Source organism: Rana temporaria, chromosome 1 (genome assembly GCF_905171775.1).
Source record: "Rana temporaria chromosome 1, aRanTem1.1, whole genome shotgun sequence".
Classification (NCBI taxonomy): domain Eukaryota; kingdom Metazoa; phylum Chordata; class Amphibia; order Anura; family Ranidae; genus Rana; species Rana temporaria.
The window spans coordinates 393,774,294-393,795,925 of NC_053489.1; the positions used below are offsets into that span (position 1 = coordinate 393,774,294).

A 21,632-nucleotide genomic window follows, 5' to 3' on the forward strand; every position below is an offset into this window, starting at 1 on the left:
CCATAAGTTTAGGGCAGCGATTGTCAATGGGGAAGTGGTAGAGAGTAAGTGTAGGTGTCGCCCATAGCCCCAGAGGTCATGGGTAGACAAGTCTTGTTCCACTATAGATGCTTTGGGAAAGGGATGAGGGAACCATTCCAGAACCCTAGATAGCAGGGCCGCCCTGTGATATAGTTCAAAATCAGGAAGATCTACCCCACCCTGTATTTTGGGATAAGTAAGCAGAGGGTGACGAATGCGGGACATGCCTTTGTGCCAGATGAAACATAGGGACATTGATCGCAGGGAGGTGAAAAAATGTTTAGGGATGGAGATAGGTACCGTTTGAAACAAATAGAGTAGTTTAGGGAGGGTGTTCATTTTCAATGTGTTAATACGACCAAACCAGGGTAGAGGGGAGGAGTTCCAGGCATCCAGTTCCTTCCGAAGTCGGGTCAGTAAGGGGAGATAATTGAGAGCGTAAAGCTCCGATAAATTGGAAGGGATCGTTATCCCCAAATATGAGATGCCCTTGGAGCTCCATTGGAAGGGGAAGTTAGCCTGTACTTGGGTAAGGGTCACGTGCGGTAGGGATAAGTTAAGGGCCTCAGTTTCAGACATAATCAATTTAAAGTTGCTAAAGTTTCCAAATCTACAGAATTCATTTATCAGAGAGGGGAGGGACGTGTGAGGTTGTTGAACATAGACCAGGAGGTCGTCCGCATAGAGTGAAAACTTATGGTCGGAGGAGGGTGTCTGGATACCTACTATAGATGCATTATGTCTAATGGCCTGGGCCAGGTGTTCCATTACCAAAACAAAAAGCAGGGGCAACAGGGGGCAGCCCTGGCGAGTGCCATTGGAGATCTGAAAGGGTATGGAGGAGGAGCCGTTGACCAGGACACATGCCGAGGGGCGAGAGTATAGTGCCATAACCTTGGAAACAAAGGTGGGGCCAAGGCCCACCTGCTCAAAGAAGAGGCGCAGTATTTGCCAGTTGACCCGGTCAAAGGCCTTCTCGGCGTCAAACGATAGTAGGCATGCCTTTAAGTTGTGATGTTGGATGTATGATATATGGATGGTTTTGGTGGTGTTGTCCCTGGCCTCCCGACCAGGGACAAATCCCACCTGGTCTCTATGGACAATCAAGGGTAATAGGTGGAGAGAGACGGCATGCTAAGACCTTTGCATAGAGTTTGACATCTAGGTTAAGGAGTGAAAGTGGCAGATGGCTACCGCATTGAGAGGGATCTTTGCCAGGCTTGGGTAGGACCGAAATATTAGCGGACAGAAGGTTATTAGAAGACAGGTGGGTATCGTCGATAGAGTTAAATGCTGTGGACATTAGTGGGGCTAGAGACTGGGAAAATTACTTAAAGAGCCTAGGGAAAAACCCGTCAGGGCCTGGGCACTTCCCACATTTCAACCCCTTAATAGCAGAAAGGAATTTCTCTGCCGTCAGGGGGTTATCCAAGTCAGTTGCCTGCTCAGGAGCCATCTGTGGCAGGGCCGTCTCTGAAATGTAATCCTTCATGTTGGAAAGGTGTAGGTCTCCCCTATGGGCCGGTGTAGTCTGTGGGGGTAGGTTGTATAAATTAGAGTAGCAACGCTGGAAGGCGTCTGAGATACTACGTATGATTTTTTTGTCGATCTGCAGTACAAATATGTTGGATGGGCCGACGTGGGGGGCGGGGGTGGAGGAGCCTCGCCAAGTGTTGCCCACATTTGTTGGCCAAAGTGTAGTGTCGGTTGCGTCCCCTATTCCTAGCTATGAGGGAGTTTGTATCTAGAATGCGAAGCAGTTCTCTGCGAGCGTTAGAGAAGTCAACATAGGTCGTTGGGTCTGAGTCATGTTTATGTGCTAATTCTAGCGTATGTATAGTGGACAACAGTTGGGTGATGTCAGCGGACCTGGCCTTCTTCAAGCGAGAGCCGTGTTGTATGAGAGTCCCCCCCGAAGTACGCACTTCAGGGCGTCCGATCTATGGTCTTATATAAAGTCTCGGATCGCCTGTTCAACATCCGCAACACACAGGGTATCTTTCAATAGGTTGTCGTTCAGACGCTACAAAAACGTTCTACATAATGTCAAAGGATGGGCTAGCCTAAGGTGCACAGGGGCATGGTCAGACCATAGCATGTTGCCTAGGGATGCCGTAAGTGGGATATCTAGTAGTGATTGGGAGACTAAGAAGTAGTCAATGCGACTATAAGAGTTGTGGGCCACGGAGTAACAGCTGTAGTCTCTCTCGAATGGGTGCTGCACTCGCCAGACATCCACCAATTGTGTGGAATGCAGGAGTGACTTTGTGTGTGAGAGTGGTGAGGGGAATGGAGGACTTACCCGAGGAAGTGTCCATGGCTGGAGAGAGGGCCACATTTAGATCACCACCTAGGATGAAACAGGGACCGCCAAAAGAGAGTAACTTGTTCAGTACCATGGACAGTAAGCTCCCCTGATCTTGGTTTGGTCCACTGTGAAGATAGAAGAGTTAGATTTCAGTTTAAGAAACAACGGCCCAGGGGGTCAACAAGGGAGTCTAATATTTCGGGATGGAATGATTTGTGGAAGGCTATGTATACTCCCTTGGATTTCACCTGCGGGTTAGTGCTATGATGCCATAGATGATAGTAAGGATTATTAAAGGATTGGGATAGCCGAACCCCTAAAATGGGTCTCCTGCAGAAGCAAAATTTTAGTCCTGGCCTTGTGAAAATGGTACAGTATCTGGCTGCGTTTCTCAGGAGTATTGAATCCTCTACAGTTAAAGGAGGATAAGGATATGTGATCATGTGGCATCATGGCAGCATGTTAAGAAAATTATATCAAATGGAGTCAGCATTAGTGCCAAGGTCTACTCAGACCAAGAGAAAATAGGAAAAGAGAAACGGAATGTAAGGGGAGGGGAAAGTGCCGAGAAGGGAGGAAAAAATAAAAAAATAAATGAGGGATAGAAGAGTAGATGAGAAGACTCAGGAAATCAAAGAGTTAGTGTAGCAGGGGACAGAAACTATCACATGAGACAGGAAAGGGAACAACAGGCCACTAGGTGGCAGCATTGAATCAGGAAATGAATAGCTTAACATTACTAAGCTGTGAAACAGGCTAAGAAAAGTACAGTGCTTACTCGAGCGCTATCGGGGGTCCTCCATTTGTTTTTAAAACAGGTATGATGCAGTGTGTTGGCTGACCGTTCTACCAAGAGTAGATCATCCAGATAAGCCGTCACCGTTATGCCCTACACCCTTAGCTTTGCTAGAAGCGGGGCCAGAACCACGCGAGGTGCCGTAGCCAAGCCAAAAGGTAGATTCAAAAACTGATAGTGGCGGTGTTCCACAGCAAACCTTAGGAACTTTTGGTAAGCGGGATAAATAGGCACGTGTAAATATGCATATTTGATGTCTATTGACGCCAATAATTCTCCGCCTTGTAGGGTGGAAACCACTGATCGAATTGTTTCCACTCGGAAATGACGAATGTTTAGAAACTGATTTAGAGCTTTTAGATCCAGAACGGGTCTGACGTCTCTGTTTGGTTTTGGAACCACAAAGAGATTTGAATAGAACCCAATAATACCGTGGAAATTACCCATTTGTCCTGGATCTCTGTCTGCCAAGCTGCTGAAAACTGCCAAAGCCATCCCCCCCACTCAGCCGAGCAGGAGCGCCCCTTCATAAGGAAGCTTTAGGGTTCTGTTTACCGTTTTTTGTACCCACGGCGTCTTGTGACCCAGGGACTTAGGTTTTGTGGTTGATTGAGAATGCCGTCGTCACTGCCTGGAGGCAGAGGTCCCTGGGACCGGAGAAAGGGTCCGTTTAAAACATGGGCTTTTATTTAGATTTTTCTCTGGCAATAGTGTAGTCTTACCACTTGAGATCTTCTGGATGTATTTATCCAGATCATCCCCAAAAAGTCGTTCCCCATGAAAGGGAAAACCAGCCAAAAGCTTTTTACATGGAGCTTCTGCTGACCAATGCTTCAACGAAAGGATTCTGCGCATGTGCACCAGTTGGAGCGTGAGGCGGGATGCCTGTTGAATAAAATCTCTCATGGCATTGACCGTAAAACATAAGGCCTTAAGCAGGTTCTCCCAAAGCTTGAGCTGGTCTGGAGGAAGATTCTTAAGCCCTTGTTTCACTTGTTCCTTTAGGACCTGACACATACCCACAGCAGGTTGGGTCACAGCGCCTGCCATCACAAAGGAAGATTTAAGTAAAGATTCTAACTTCTTTTCAGAAAAATCTTTAAATGCCTGAGCATTGTCAACTGGGCAGGTTAGGTTTTTGTTTACGCAAGAAATGGCTGCGTCTACCGCCGGCAGCTTCCATTTTTTTGTAAACATTTCCTCCATAGGATAGAGAACATCAAATGTCCTAGGAGGAGAGAAATGCTTATCTGGATGTTGCCAGTGGGCATAAATAAGATTCTCCAATAAAGGAACAAGTGAAACAAGGGCTTAAGGATCTTCCTCCAGACCAGCTCAAGCTTTGGGAGAACCGGCCTAAGGCCTTATGTTTTACGGTCGATGCCATGAAAGATTCTATTCAACAGGCATACCGCCTCACGCTCCAACTGGTGCACATGTGCAGAATCCTTTGGTTGAAGCATTGGTCAGCAGAAGCTCCATGTAAAAAGCTTTTGGCTGGAAAGGAGCATGCAGCTTGTGGGGATTTTATTGAACCCAGGGAAGAAACAGGCGATTCAGTTAACCCTGCAGAGGGCAACTTGAATGTGGAACGTACTGCTTCAGCAAAACATTGCACCTGCAATTTTAAAACCTGTGACGCAGAAAAGGGTTCCTCTGATCCATCCGACTGCTCATCATCCTTATCCTCTAAAGGCACCACATCATCCTCATCAGATTTTTCAGAAGAGGGATCTAAAACCACGGAAGGGGACCTGCTTCGCTTTTTATCCATTTTTACGGATTTAGTGATTAATGTAGCGATCCTACCTTCCAAGTTGTCTAGAGCTGCTGCCAAAAGTGTCTTCAGTGACATATGCAGGAGCTAGTACAACAGAAGAGGCTGCTATTCCTGACAAAGGTAATGGCTCATCCTGTATGGGTGCTTCTGGTTCCTCAGGCGAGGATACTACCCGGCTAGAACAGTTAGAGCCCCCTGTTTTAGGCCGAGTCTTTTTTAGTCCCTGAATTCCTTCTCTAGGTAGACATGTTCCTAAGCCAAAGCAGAGGTACAAACCAGTGCATTCACTATTGTGCTAGTTTAGCAATCTACATAAAGTAAGCAACGATCACACAGTCTGATGCTGAGTAGGTGCCTTTAAAGCGGCTGTAATCCAACCACCTAGAGCAGTGGTCATCAACCCTGCCCTACAGGGCCCACTAACAGGCCAGGTTTTATGTATTACCATGGGGAGATGCAGTCTAGAATACTGCAATCACTGAGCAGCAAATGATATCACCTGTGATGTATTTCAGTTATCTTGCAAACCTGGCCTGTTAGTGGGCCCTGTAGGGCAGGGTTACTGACCACTGACCTAGAGAACTCGCGTGCCCCCAAGCTGCTGCGTCTCTTCCTGTGGAGTCTGTCAGGTGTCTGAGGCGGATTTCAAAACGTTTCTACCTCGCGCATGCGCAGTAGAGCGGCGCGCACGCTGTCGTGCTCGCTCGTGTGACCATGCCCCCTTGCTCCTGCCGTAGCTCATGACGTGAAAAGCATGGGGAATAGCGGCTTGGGGGTAGAGAGGCAACATGACCTCCTGATGCAAGACATCCACCGCACCTCCGAAGACAGGTGCTGTCCTGGGAAGAGACACACATTTCTGCTTTGCAGAGCCTTGCTGCGAAGTGCTAATACACACTGAGCTTTCGTTCCTGACATGGTGAGTGAAACTAACTCTTTACTCCCTATAGTGGCAGTTTTCAGGCACGACAGTCCTACTAAAAAAAGGGGAAGTTTTTAAGTGTTTAAAACTTAGACTTTTTCCCACTCACCTTATCCACGCCGCAGGACTGCTGAGACCAGACAGTACCAATCTTCACCCCTCATGGCAGGTAGTGTTGTGCCAACTTTCAGGGGTATGGGTTCCTACTTAAAGGAGACCTCTTCCCTGGGTCTTGTAAAAGACTCTGCCAGTATACTTTTGCACGTTTTTAAATTTGCGAAAGTGCTGGTTTCCAGAGCCCAGTCGTCCAAAGAGAGACATTACAGGCACCCCCCTCCGTCTTCTGAAAGGCTTGGGTACCATCCATTTGGCGTAATTAGCACTTTGGATGAACCCGGTGGCGTAGCTCCTTAACCCCCGGAGGGAACCTTCAACTGAGCTCCTTCATAGCACATCCTTCTCATGCCCTTCACCTTAGACACTGGCGAAAAAACTGAGGTACTTCCCTTATGGGAGGGGCTATATAGAGGGGAGCCTGTCTTTATTGGTTGTGCCAGTGTCCAATCACCTTGGGTGAACTATACAACCCACCATGTAACGACTAAAGACTGTGTCCTGTGGTGTACGATAAAAAAAAAAAAATACACTTTAAAGAATTTTAATGCACAAAAACACAATATGATACCCAACTGTTTGGTAAAATATATGATGCCAAATAAATTGATACAAAACATGTCTATGGAACAGAAAACTAACTACATAAATAATTTTATCCATAGGCAACGCTTTAAAAAGCCTTTACAGGTTACCATTTAAGATTTACACAGGTCTGGTGCTAGAAGTATTGTTCTTGATCTGGTGTTTATGGTAGTACCTCAAGTGTGGTGCAATCGCTGTTTAAGTACGACACAGGACCGACGCATGCGTTCGCCTTTGTGTGTGAGCATGGGGGACTGGGGTTCTTTACTTTTTTATATTACACTGTACCTTTACAATTCCGTGTGATAACAAGAAATCATCTGAAAAAAGTGTAAATATCCCTTGTGATAGCAATAGGCAGCGATAGGTCATATTTACCGAGACACAATAAAAAAATATATATAAATAATATTGCGCTATAGTACAATGTGTTAAAAAAACGAAGTGTAAATCAATACATGTAAGGCTGCCAGCACAACATGGAAAAACTGTGGAACAAAATATAAAGAAAAAGTGCAGCGCCAATAAGAACAAATATACCCTGTTGGGCAATATCACGTGTAAACTCAACAAAGTCAGTGTTAGTGAACGGTGAGTACACAGGGAGCGACAAAAATATCCTCCTTAGTACTAGAGGTCAATAGGGTATATCCCTAGACCAATAAGATTTGTGAAAATCTAGGTATAACAACCCAAAGGACATCCCAGTCTAGCTGGAATGAGAAAAATCACAAAAAAGAAAAATACACACATATGAATAAAAACAAATGACTGTGATATTCTTAAAGTGCAAGTGATGTGTGAATGGACAAAGAATGTCATATAACACATAGTCCCATTTCAAGCATATAGGTGGCTTCTATTCTTATGGTTGTACAGTCCAAAAGGAACATCAATCCTTTGGTCAGTGGTATCTCCTTTCCAAACGTGATCAAATGGTAAAAATAGATTTTGCCCTTACCGGATGATGTAGACCCACATCTCACCATACGGCGGGGGGTCCTCAAGGCTTGTGTAGGCCGATTGCCTTACCAGGGTGACCCTCCGAACACTCCTGATGCACTTTCCAGCAGGGCCTCTCCACACTGATCAGACCAGAGACCAGGAACTTGTGATGAGAATGGTGATGTTCCTGGTAACGGTGGGAGTTCTCAGGGGATCCGGTGTACCAATATAAAAATAAAAATAAAAGGAGAGAAGAGACACCTCCTCATCGCGTAAAAAAATTATTTAAAACTTCATAAAACAGCATGTTCCCAAAAAAACTTTCAAAAATGGGACTCAGAAAAAACAATATCACACCAAAAATGGACAACACTGCAAAGCAATCACAGCATCAGGGCACACAAACTTCAGAGACGGTAAAGCAAACTGTGCGCAGATTAGGGTGGATAGGATCAGATGCCCGACCGGTTTCGTATCAAAATACTTCCACTGGGGTGCATATCGTATTTTGATACGAAACTGGTCGGGCATCTGATCCTATCCACCCTAATCTGCGCACAGTTTGCTTTACCGTCTCTGAAGTTTGTGTGCCCTGATGCTGTGATTGCTTTGCAGTGTTGTCCATTTTTGGTGTGATATTGTTTTTTCTGAGTCCCATTTTTGAAAGTTTTTTTGGGAACATGCTGTTTTATGAAGTTTTAAATAAATTTTTTACGCGATGAGGAGGTGTCTCTTCTCTCCTTTTATTTTTATATTGGTACACCGGATCCCCTGAGAACTCCCACCGTTACCAGGAACATCACCATTCTCATCACAAGTTCCTGGTCTCTGGTCTGATCAGTGTGGAGAGGCCCTGCTGGAAAGTGCATCAGGAGTGTTCGGAGGGTCACCCTGGTAAGGCAATCGGCCTACACAAGCCTTGAGGACCCCCCGCCGTATGGTGAGATGTGGGTCAACATCATCCGGTAAGGGCAAAATCTATTTTTACCATTTGATCACGTTTGGAAAGGAGATACCACTGACCAAAGGATTGATGTTCCTTTTGGACTGTACAACCATAAGAATAGAAGCCACCTATATGCTTGAAATGGGACTATGTGTTATATGACATTCTTTGTCCATTCACACATCACTTGCACTTTAAGAATATCACAGTCATTTGTTTTTATTCATATGTGTGTATTTTTCTTTTTTGTGATTTTTCTCATTCCAGCTAGACTGGGATGTCCTTTGGGTTGTTATACCTAGATTTTCACAAATCTTATTGGTCTAGGGATATACCCTATTGACCTCTAGTACCGAGGAGGATATTTTTGTCGCTCCCTGTGTACTCACCGTTCACTAACACTGACTTTGTTGAGTTTACACGTGATATTGCCCAACAGGGTATATTTGTTCTTATTGGCGCTGCACTTCTTTATATTTACCGAGACATCTGGGGTCCATTAAGCCCAAATGTCTCCTCTGTCCTTAAAAACTTTGAATCACAAATGGTTTGTTTACAACTGGTGAAGATGGAATTGACGAAATATTCATCGCTTCTGGTTTCGTAGACCACAGAGATGATTGGGGCCGTTCCCCGTTGGAATGGGAGAACCCCCTCCACTGCTTGTAAAAGCAATACAGCAGCTATTTAGCCGCTAGGATTGCTTTTACAAGAAAGTGTTCTATCGGCTGAAAAAAAAAACAGTACCAGGACGATGCCTGTGGTTGTAGGTATCATCCCGGTATAACCACTCAAAATCAGACGATGTATGGGTACATCGCCCGGCGCCAAGTGGTTAGTTACATCTGCTTTTAGACCGCTTTCACACCGAGGTGTCAGCGGTAAAACGGTGCCATTTTTAGCAGCGCTGTACCGTCGTTTTGCAGAGGAATTCGGCTAGCGGCCGAAAAAAGGTTAAAACCACCCGCAAAGCTTTGCCGGTATACAGCGCTCCCAAAACACCCTGCCCATTCATTTCCAAAACATGGGTGTTTTTAACCCCTTCTTTGGCCGCTAGCGGGGGTTAAAAGCACCCCGCTAGTGGCTGAAAAATGGCAACGCTTTACCACTAAAGGTCGTCACTTTCAGTGTGAAAGCAGCCATAGATCTACCAAGGTCCTGTCTGATTTGATATACTTTTAGTAAATGTAAAAAGGAAATTATACAAAGATTATACAAATCGGATTGCATAGTCGTACCTCCCAACTTTTGAACTTCAGAGGGACACTGGAGGAGTGAAAAGACCTGTGGCGCGCGCTACGTCGCAATAAATTGTGGGCGTAGTCAAGCGCCTATCCCTTAGATGTGGTTAAACAAAACCTGTGCTTCCTTGTACCTATAAAATATGCTTTGATTGCTTTTTTGTCAAAGCCAAACTTAAAAGATTTTCATTAAGTATGTCAGGGACTGCATAGCAGAGGTATGGACATAATACAGAAGATGGTCAGACTAAGACACTGCAGACATGATACAGGAGACTAGGATTGTCCCGATACCGAGCATTTGCGCGAGTATTCACACAAATGCTACCGATGCCTAATCCGATACCTGAGAATGAGGCGGTGTTACTCGCAACCGGAAGTCAGTGGGTGGTGCAGAGAGCGAGTCCTCAACAGTCTGGCAGCAGTGGAACTAGGTAAGCTGGCTAAGGCAGGGGTGCAGTACGCAGCCTCATCTTCCATTAGAATCGGTGACCGGAGCCGTCACATTTGGTAATGGAAGTGACGTTCGGCGTCTCCATCAGAGGTTGAACATCCCGAGGCCCATCCTGCACTCGGCCGCATTAAGCCAGCAGCAGACATCTTGTTACACCCAACCCATATAGTTTGGGCCGGGTGTGAAAAAGATATCCGCTGCCACTTACTGGGGCAGAGTGCAAGGTGTACCAAGATGGGCTTCGCACCATATACTATATGATAAATGACATGGATGAGAGGAAAGGAAGGAATTTGCAATGCTATATGCCATATAGCATTGCAAAATCCTTCCTTTCCTCTCATCATTCATTATACCAGGCCAGCAATTGTCAAAATCAGTGCTGCATTTCAGTGCTACCTATTAGTGCCCATAAGTGCCACCTAATCCTATCAGTGCTGCATAATCAGTGCCACCTATCAGTGATGCTTAATCAGTGCCAGAAGATATAATTAGTCTGTATCATGCTTTGAAAACTGTCACATGACCGGTAACTGGTATCAGCGAGTACTTTCGAAAAAAAAAAAAGTATCGGTACTTGGACTTGGCTTTTAAAAAAGTGGGATCGGAACAACCCTACAGGAGGCTGTCAGACTGATGAAATGATACAGGAGACACAGCAACAATTCTACCACCTGGCAAACTTGAAGAACATAACACGAAAGCACACCCCTCAGCACTCTCACAAAACATAAATTGCTTTTAAATTCCAGTTGAATTTGAAAATTATCCCTTGCAGTGATGTGCCAGCAGAACTAGGGTTACGTGTATTTTAACTTCACCGATCTTCTATCCTGACAGAGGATTGCGTTCAGGCAGCGTGGCGTGCCTCCTCCCCCTCCTCTGTGTACAGGAAATCACAGCAGAAGGAGGGACAAGTTCAGTGCACTCAGCAGGGTCCAATTTGCGGGATGGTCCCGGCGAATCAGGGACGGTTGGGAGGTATGCATAGTGTATGGCCTTCTTTATAGAAGTACATAGGGAGTCACTTGAATGGGCTGCCCTACAAGTGACAAACACACCAAAGAAACTTCGGAACTTTTTTTTGGAGTCGAGCGTGATGCATTTTTTACTGTGCCTTTTGGTGCATTTGCAACGCATTTATGCTACCCACACTTGGGGTGCCATTAACACTTAATGATCATGCAAACACGATGCACATTTGCAGCAGTGTGCAGTGTGGTTTGCCATGCTTTTGGAAATACCGATGTGAATGGAGCCTTATTGTTCTTGTATAAATACACCAATTTTACATTCAGGCCCCATTCACACCTAGCGCAGGAGGAGTGCATATTTTTGGCTCGTTATTTTCCACAACACGCATAGGGCGGCCCATTGATTTCAGCGCACTGCCCTATACATGGAAAAATAGTTCATGGAACATTTTGGCCAAAGCTAAATTACATGGTACAATTGGTCTGCGATTGGCTGTCTGTACCATGTGATCACTGTGACCAATCACAGCTAGCAACACAATTGTATGAAATGGATGGTATGAAAGGAAGCCATCCATTGTTTACAACTGGCATGTAATCTGCTGTGATTGGTCACAGCCATCACATGGTAAGGGCAGTGGGCCGGTACAGTGATCAGTCTTTGGCTGTGTCTGGTGGACACATCCAGTTACAGGTACGCGGCCCCGCAAGAAGCGCGTTCAGGGAGGACGCCATATGACGTCCTTCCAGAACAGTGCTCCCGCCTGGCTGTCTTTTTGCTATAGGCTGAGAAGGAAGGTGTTAAAAATCGGTCTCATTTTTCTGTACAACATATATAACAAAACAATACTTGGAAGAAAAGTGTTTTAATTATGTACACAATGCAACAGTAATGATTACATATTTACTGGGACTGAAACATTTACATCTGGTAAATCTTAGAAAAACAAATGCGTGAAGTAAATCCATCAATAAATTTGTCTTGAGTTCCTTGTTTTGATTGTAAACAGTAATAATGTTCCTACTCACCACCAGGCAAGTCCACTGGTTTGGTCTCATTGAGAGTATGGATAATGCCCTAAACACATGATGTCCATGGAATGCACTTACATGACAGAGAAAGGTGCATGTCAACAAAAATAATTAACTTTGTGGCTCTCCTAATTCTACACTCCTATGTACAATTATGCTGTATTGACGAGAACAGTTTAAAACCATAATAGAAGAGACTAAAACAATGCAGTTTCCACTCTGAAGTCTGTAGTTTAAAAAAGAGCTCTTGATCCTTGATTTTCAAATTCTGACCAGGCATCCTTTAATTCCATGAAAATCATTTTAGCATAATGTTCATAGGGTTTTCCAGTGGCCTAAAAATAAAATAAATATTGTGAATACTGAACAATGTATCCATTTTGTTACTAAAGGAATGACAAGCTACATTACTGCAGTTTTAAATCACATTATGGTTGTTTTTTTCCCTGTATAATATTTAAGCTTTGAATAGCGCTTTTCTGGTAGAATAACTTTTATTGAAACTCAGGGGAAATGGAATGCAGGGGTCACCCATGCATGGGGCCATGTATAAATCACATTAATTTCATGTACTTATATAGCACCATCAATTTACACACAGACATAAATACATTATTATATACACACACACACACACACACACACACACACGTCCCTGCCCTCAAGTAGCTTGCAATCCAAGATCAATAACTCACATTCATACATACACATACTAGGGCCAATTTAAACAGGATTCAACCTGTGATTGGCACTAGCGGGCTCACCCAAGGTCATCCTTGCAGTGAGAGACACTCAAGGATTTCTCAGGGGATAAGATAAGTTTACTATTGTAACGGATATAAAGCTAATATTTAAATATATAAGAATAAATACAAAAAAAACAAGCTCATGCTTGCCCTGATCGAAGCTTGGGCACCACAGAAGAGATAAGGGCAAATTACAAGTGGGGGCCAGAGAGAATATAAAATAAAAAACTAGCTCATGCTTGCCCGGAGTGGAGCTTGGGGGCCGCAAAAGAGATAACGGTCAGATTTCTCAGGGGATAAAGAAGAGAAATGTATGTTTTTCACAACCTGAGCTCATCCTTACCCTGAGCGGAGCTCTGGGATTTGTTGGGGGCCCAAAGAGGAGATGTATATATATCCACCACACACAGCCACAAAGATATGAGAATTATTGTTGGGCAGTGTATTAGTGCTCGGACGAACACACTTACACCAAATTTTAATAGTTCAAAGAATGTCAGGCAAAATGGTCGGCCCTCACGCACATTCACTTCATCAAATCTGGCCCTCTTTCAAAAAAGTTTGGACACCCCTGACTTAGCCACTGTGCTGCCATGTTGGTGAGAATCACATGTGAATGAGAATTGTTTACACCTTCAAACAGTAATTATCAAAAAAAGGTGGGTGCATGCATGGCAGTAGAATGAACGATGTTTTAAAGATTGAACAATATGGGCACAAAGCTGGACTGTCGCCCCAAACAACTGGCTGGGTCAAAATACTCGGGCATAAGAGAGTGTGAGGTGAATGCCAAGAAGAAGCCAGAAAGGGAGATCGGGAAGAGAGGCAAAGAGTAGGAAAAGGAGAAAAAAAAAAGAAAATGTAAACTCAACAAATTCATGTTGACACTATCGGTACCAGGTTTAATAGGATACATTTGCATTAAGACAGCTTTATGGAGCTTTCCAAGGTCCTATGTATATCTACCGTGTGTGGGTAAAAAAGACATAGCACACCAGAAAGATTGTGGCCCAGACACAGTTTTTTTTTTATTTGTCATAATAAAAAGGTTCTTAGAGTGGTTAAAAAAAACACAAAAAACAAACAAACAAAAAAAAAATGCTTTAGATGCAGACTTAATAAAAGCTGAACCTTTTCATTGGAAACAAATGGTTAGTCCCACATGGGTGTCTGATGGGGCTGGGTGCGATAAGGGTGGCGTTGGCTTTTCAAAGAAGCCAGTTCACATATGCAGGCTGGTTGCGGAGGCCGGTTTAGGAGATATCCCCTGTATATGCTGATGTCATCGGCACATGCGCACTGGGGCAAACTGAAGCAATGGCACCAATCTATTAGCATTCAGCTTCTCTGGGCTCAGATGCTCATTTTGCCTACAGAGAAACCTTAAAGCGATTGTGAATGTTTTTTTTTTTTTTAAGAAACATATAATACTTACCTGGTTTTGCACAGAGCAGCAATGATTCGCTTTTTCTGGGGTCCCCTGCCAGTGCTCATGTCTTCAGAGTGTCCCCATTGCAAGCAGCTTAAGTATCTCAGTACACCATTCATACAGGTCACCGTGCAACACACATATAGCTCCGTTCACTGTTCATACAGTAAAGGATTCTGTATGGCGGCCAACTGATCGGCTGACCAACTAATCTAAAATCAAAATTATTGACAACTATCATAATCGATTATGTTGATTAGCTGTTTCAGCCCTAGTTGATATCTGGATCTAAAAATAGATTGGACATTTAAGACCAGATCTATTTTTAGATTGCGGATCTATTTTTAGATTGCGGATCTATTTTTAGATTGCGGATCTATTTTTAGATTGCGGATCTATTTATAGATCGCTAATCTATTTATAGATCGCTAATCTATTTATAGATCGCTAATCTATTTATAGATACCGGTCTCCACTTGTCGATTTTTAGATCACAGATCTATTTTTAGATCCCAGTCTCAACTTGTTGATATATTTTTAGATCATGGATCCATTTTTAAAACCTGGTCTCAACTTGTTAATCTATTTTTAGACCACCAGATAATCTATTTTTAGACCACCAGATAATCTATTTTTAGACCACCAATCTAATCTATTTTTAGACCACCAAACTATTTTTAGATCCTGGTCTCAACTTGCAGGCAGTTCTGAATTCCTGTATTCCTCAATGAACGAGAAAGAAAAAGGGATTTTAGTACTTACAGTAAAATCCCTTTCCTGAAGTTCATTGAGGAACACTGGTCCCACACCTCTTAATATTCATACTGCTACTATAAACTGCTTACTATAAACTAAGGCATGCTGGGTAGAGAAGGGGATTATCCTGAGGCTAGGCTACTTTTTTGTTGTTGTTTGGTTGCCAGTGAAACCCAACAGTTGATATATACCCTTCCAGCTGCTGAACACTGACAGACACAGAAGTAACTGTAGTGGTCATCATATGGAACTATAGTACCCAGTGGAGGAAACCAGCAGCAAACACACAAAATGGTGTTGGATGCAGATTTTTCAGTCAGCTTAGCTCTGCAACAGTAAAAATCAGTGGTATGGCAATGGAAGTATAAACGGTTTTAATTTTTTTTTTATCTGGTAACATTTCACCTGTGTGGAAATGTCATGGCAATCTGGAACTCATATGCATACTTTAAATTATTAATCTGTGGTACCATTAGGAAACAGGGTCAATTCTCGGCTAAAGATGCTACCGAAAAGATGCAGGAGAACTAATTATTTTGATGTAGACAGCTATTCAATGACATTTGTTACAACAGTGCAAGATCTTACCTTATCAGGATGAACTACAAGCACCGCTTTCCTATAATATTTTTTCACTTGATCAGGGGTTACCAGCTCAGCCATGTTAACAGGCTTCCACTTTGTTTCTCCTTCCCAAAGTACAGTGTGAAGGGTCGATATCAAAGCTCTTATATTCCTTTCTTTACCTTCTATCCAGTCTAAAATCTACAAAGTAAATAAGTGTTTTTAATCTCTGCACAGCCAAAAGATCATTAGGCAGCCAATTTCTCTCCAAATCTCAAAATGCATTTCAAACATCTTCACCAATAGTAGAATAATTATAGTATTTCTTTAAGTAGTGTTCATTGTGACTTGCATGCAGGGGTCAAGTCGTGGGAAAAAAAGTGTGGGAACTCCCACCCAAGATCCACTCCCCCACCAAGAAAAAAAAATAAATAAATGATACGCTCATATGCATAATTACTAAACCGCATTTTTTTTCTAAAGCAAGTTCTTTCTAAATCCTGCGATAACTCGCGGCAGACCTCCGCAATGTCTCCTGGGAACAATGACAAAAGCTCCCAGGAGACATTGCGGCATTGAGGAAGTGACGGAATACCCGCACACTACCCGATGAATCCATATACAGGAAGCGGCCAGTAACAAAGGATTACTAAGGTTCGCCTGCCCCTGACAGTGACTCGAGCTGGCCATCGCCGCTTAGTGAAGGATTGGCTCGGCTGCTCTAGTCCTGCAAAGGGAACTGCGTTCCTGCTGTGAAAAAAGTGCAGGAACCCCGTTCCCACGCGTTCCCGCAGGACTTGAGCCCTGCTTGCATGTAAATGTTGTTGGCAGTGGATGCTTGAATTGTACTTCTACTGTTGATGATACAACATTGCCATCATCATATGGAAATCAGTTCATAGAGTACAGAGATCACAAAAGAAAAAAAAAAAAGGAAGGGGGGGAGCAAGCATCACCGCCAGCCATGATAGGCAGCCTTACCATGAGCAAAAGCCTACTACTGCCCACTGATAGCACTTCAAACCTCCTATACTTGTCAGTGGTTTTAATTCATTTGTTTGATAAATCACATACTGTATATACTACACCAGGCTGTTGCACTCTTCTCTTCCTTTTGTATGTCATTTTACAATAAAAAATTTTTTTCAAACTAAAAGCAATATTTCAACCAACACTAGGAGTGTCAAAACATTATATATATATATATATATATATATATATATATATATATTATATATTATATATATATATATTATATATATATATGAAAGTTTGAGGTTAAAGACGTGAAAGTTCTTGCACTCTAAATGAGGTCAGATACTACAAGTCTCTTAACTGGTTATGTGCATTCTTAGTATTTTCTGTTGTACACGTCACCATGTACTGTACATTATTTGCCAGTCATTCATATGTAACATTCTCCTGTTCATTAGTAGCTGGGCATAAACCCTTTGAAGCTCATCCGTCTTTTAGCAAAGGACAATGTCAGCTCTTAAAACAACGTAGGGAGGTGTTAAACAATCACTGCCACGTGAATGTTAAAAATAAAGAGGATTCTGTACTTTCTAAAAAAATCCTTCCCTTCAGTCGTTAATTGTGGCAAACAGCAGACTACTCTACTGTATATGTCCTGCCACTAGGCGGTTGGACACTAAGAAAGCAGGCTTGGGCCCTGCTACTGATCATAAATAGATTTAGGCAACCACAAACCTAACACTTGAAATAAGCCTAACCACTATGAAAAGTAATTCTGGGCGATATCTGCGTTTACCTATGAACTACTAAAGAAAAAGATTTTAGGACAAGTACAAAGATCCATTTTTTCCCCTAAGGCTCCTTACTCATTTGTGCAACCTGAATGTCGTGATTTTGCCACGATTTTTACCGCAATTTTTTGACGCATCTTGAAGCAATGCCTGCGTCTTTGGACCTCAAGTCGCTTCGAATTTGGACCAAAGTAGTGCAGTGCAGGGACTACTTTGAAGTCACACAGATATGAATGGTGCTCATTGGAAATCATAGGGTATGACTTGTCATGCAACTTTGAAGCCCCATGTCCCAGGACAAGTCGCACCAGTGTGAAAGGGGCCTTAGCATTTGCTGGAGTAAAAATTAGACTGAGACATCCAAAAGCAAATCCCACATAGGAATTGGAAATATTTCATACCTTACAGTGCTAGGGTCTAGCTGATCACACAGCCGCCAGACCTTCTGGGCAATGGAGGCCTTGCATGTCACTATCATTTCCACATTATGAAAGAAAGAGTGATTGTATGGAACAAAGTTCTAAGCCAATACAGTCAACAAGGATTCAGCAAGATAGGACACTGATCTGACACACATAAAAGAGTAAATACATTGATAGGTCACTGCATGCTCCCAGCAGAGAGACCGAGCTGTAGAGGACAGCTCTTTGTCCCAATTAATGATTGGTTATCACGGTGGTCCTGCCGGCCACCAATCACACAGTGACCACATGATGGCCAATCCATCCTGCCCCCATTGGCATACAGACCCTATTAAAACGGACACAGAGGCTGGAAAGGAAGGGGTTTAAAATATACATTCTCCTTCTACATACCTTAGTTAAAAGATAAGTATACTTACCTTTTTTAGTTTGCTGTGTCCATTCATGTGACCCTTCAGTTCTGGCTTTCCTGTGTCAGTGTGCAGCTGCTGCAGGGGAAGGGAGCGCCAACAGCTGGGCCGTGGGAGCCTATTGGTGACGTCACAGGTCCCGGAATTCCCAGCTGTTGTCAGCAGCTCCATGACAGAGGAGCCGGATCACATGACTGGACTCAAAAAAGGTAAGCATATAGATTTTTTTCACACAGGGTAGACAGAATAGGTAGGAGAAGAGAGGAGGGAACATTTTTAATAAAAAAAGATAGTGTTAGGGTTTAATTTCACTTTATAAATGGATATTTGTTTTTTCTTTTATTAACAGATAAATAGGTTTGTCAGAACCACCATCTGTGTTTCTAAAGAGTAAAATGAAAGAAAAACAAAACAAAAAAAACTCTAGAATGTTCCATGCCTACTTTCAGTTTTAATGGATCAATTTCTCGTGTCAATTCTTGTCTTCTCATTTCAGCAATAGTTCTTGGACCCTTCTTGTCAGTTCTAGCTGAAAACCCTTGGGTAGAAAGCAGGTCTCCAAAATCACTTTCTGAAACTTTTGGTTTTGGCCCTGAAATGAAATACAAGATTATAAATATGCTCGCACACGTTAACCCTCCTCTCCCTTTTGAACAGCAGGTATCTTACCAAAACCTGGAGCTCTGATGCCCCTTTCTTCTCTGCCTCCAATAACACTGAAATTTACACCGTAGTTAGGCTTGATGGCAATGCCAGCTTTAGGTTGGGACTGCCAAGAATTACTTGTGGTTTGAGGCTTTGGAGAAGGTTTGGGGGTACTTTTTTGAAAAGACTTTTCACTGGATTGTGACGAAGACTGGGATGATGATCCTGATAACAAGAACAATTATACAAGTATAATTAATAACATTCACTAGTAAAATACATCTTATATATGTAATACTACCAAGGCAGGCTCCCCACTTAAAAGTATAATTAAATGCAAAACTTTTGTTTTTTTTGGATAGAGTGGAGATGGATTAGAACACCTGTCAGTTTTTCAATTTCTGTCTGTGCCCTTGTTAAGGAGATTCACTCCCTCCATTTGTCCTGTTTACCATTATCATTGAAAGTGAATACAAGAAAATACCACATTTTGGGCTGTCCCCAGAGCAGTAATAGAGGGGTAATCTTCCAAAGGGGACACCAACTCTGGTGACCTGGGGGTCTCCAAGAAATGCTCTTAATTTACAGGGATTTCCTCTTCCTGTTTGGCTACACCTACAGGTCATCTTTCTTTCCCAGCCTGTGTATAGACAGTGAAAAAGGTAACCGGGCCTGGGCAGGGTGAGGCAGCTGCTCTCATAAGGTGGGAAGGGGCGCTACTCGTCACCCACCAGAACAGGCTGACAGGAAAGAGAAGACAGCATTGTAATCACTCACAGCAGATGGGCAATGGCATGTTAATTGGGCAGACTGGTCCTGGGGAAGGCGAGTTTCTCCCAGTGAGATGGGCTGGGCCAGACACAGTGGATCAGCTTCTTAAATATCGGCATAGTAATTGGGCTCATCATTGAGGTGGGCTTTTCCCCTCCCTAATGTGCTCCTCGTTGCAGCAATCTGTGTGGCTCAGGCTGGCACTGCTCGGAACCCCTCTCCACCAGAAGAATGTGGCACGGCATGAGGTGTCTATTCCTCATATGTTCAGCTACATTCCTCATTCCAAGCCGAGTGTCTCCAGAGTGCCCCCTGCTGGAGGGACAGCCAATTTCTATAGTTTTCAATTAAAATTTTTCATATTATCACAGTAATTTCTGCCTGCAAGTAACTCCTGGGCTATGAAAGACTTGAATTTTATAATAATCTCTTATGCCGCGTACACACGATTGGTTTTCCCTTCGGAAAAACCTTGGATGGTTTTTCCGACGAAATTCCACTCAAGCTCGTCTTGCATACACACGGTCACACCAAATTCCACCCGTCAAGAACACGGTGACGTACAACTAGCCAAGATCAATGAAGTTCAATAGGCAGTTCAGCTCTTCTGCTTGATTCTGAGCATGCGTGTTTCTTTGTGAGTCGGAATTCCATACAAATTTTTTTTACACTAGGATTTTTTTCCATCGGGAAAATAGAGAACATGCTCTCAAACTTTTGCTGGTGGAAATTCCAACAGAAAAAGTCAGACGAAGCATACACACAGTCAGAAATGCGCGTCCAAAAGCTCACATCTGACTTTTTCTGATGGGGAAACTGATCGTGTGTACGCCGCATGATTTTAAAGCCCAACTTCAGGAACTGCACCCACACTGCCAAGTGTATGCAGGTGCTGCTCTCTGCGGAGGCTGTTCTCTAGGAATTGCATGAAAATGCAGATGCCCATGTGTGAACCTAGCCTTATCTTACATAATATACTTTATTTTCTTGGCTAGGTCAGATCAATGTCAAATCAGCAAAGAGCCCACTACTAATTAAATTATTTCCATTCCATCCATGCCAATAAAGAGTAAGCCTTATCTATATGATACAATCTGATACGAAATGTGTATGTCAGAAAATCAGGCTTGCACACCGGGGGGTGCACAGGTTGGCATTTTTTTTACCCTGGGGACTGGTTGACCCTGTCCTTCCTGGCAATGTGGTAAAATTTGGATCACCAGCCACACGCTGGGGATTTGTATTTTTGAAATGCTTGCCTTCTTAATGATGCGCGTCCTATTTCCTACTGGGTGCATGGGGAATACATACCCACCCACCCATTTAGTGGCAGTGCAGTACAGCTCAAATTTCGATGCTGTGTGATGTCTCCTTCATGCTGTGCCACATTACATTATGGGCGCAATGTGAAAGACGGCACCTGTGACTGAGAGGGGGGGCAGCAAAACGCATCTTCACCTATGTAGACAAAAATCATTGCACCGGTCCTGCACTCAGCTTATTGTTTCCCCTGAACTCCGTTTCTCTACCCATCTTAACCACAGCTGGTTCCCTTGTCTATACTTTGCTTGTTCTCTCCCTCTCTGACAATCTGTTTATGCAGCTCTCCCCATTGTTTCAGCATGCAGTATCATAGCTCTGTTATTCTGCTGCACTACTTGAAGCTGTAAGCATCCTGAGTTACTAGGCAAGGACACAGCAGACTTTGGCAGAGCTTCTTGCAGGGAAACAAGCAGAGTGGCAGGTGGATGCTGCATTGTGGGTGCCGACAGGGGAGCAGAGAACTTCCCTGTCATCTATGAAGCAGTATGATAGCCCTGCTCAGGATAAAGACTAGTAGAGAAGCAGCTGATGGCAGAGTAATAAAGCTTGCGATGGTGCTGGGCCGGGAGAAGCTGCCTATATTACTGCTCTCAGTCTATGACAGACAAGGTGATGTTAGCATTTTCTAGTTTTAATCTCAATGGGTTGGTTAGATGACGAGTCGTCCTGAAAGGGTAGAGGG

At 43.5% G+C, this 21,632-nt stretch overlaps 1 protein-coding gene across 3 annotated transcripts in view; it reads right to left on the minus strand.

Annotated features, from left to right (window-relative positions):
- Nucleotides 1-11,936: 11,936 nt before the first annotated feature.
- The window catches only part of GAK (cyclin G associated kinase), a 126,582-nt gene continuing 116,886 nt past the window's right edge, over nt 11,937-21,632 (minus strand). For all 3 annotated transcript variants that reach the window (XM_040322654.1, XM_040322653.1, XM_040322656.1), the window contains 4 exons: nt 18,881-19,081; nt 18,655-18,803; nt 15,638-15,814; nt 11,937-12,453 (listed from right to left, as the gene is read on the minus strand). In XM_040322654.1, the coding sequence (XP_040178588.1) occupies nt 12,352-12,453; nt 15,638-15,814; nt 18,655-18,803; nt 18,881-19,081 (629 nt within the window). In that variant the 3' untranslated portion in view covers nt 11,937-12,351. The remainder of the gene's footprint in view (nt 12,454-15,637; nt 15,815-18,654; nt 18,804-18,880; nt 19,082-21,632) is intronic.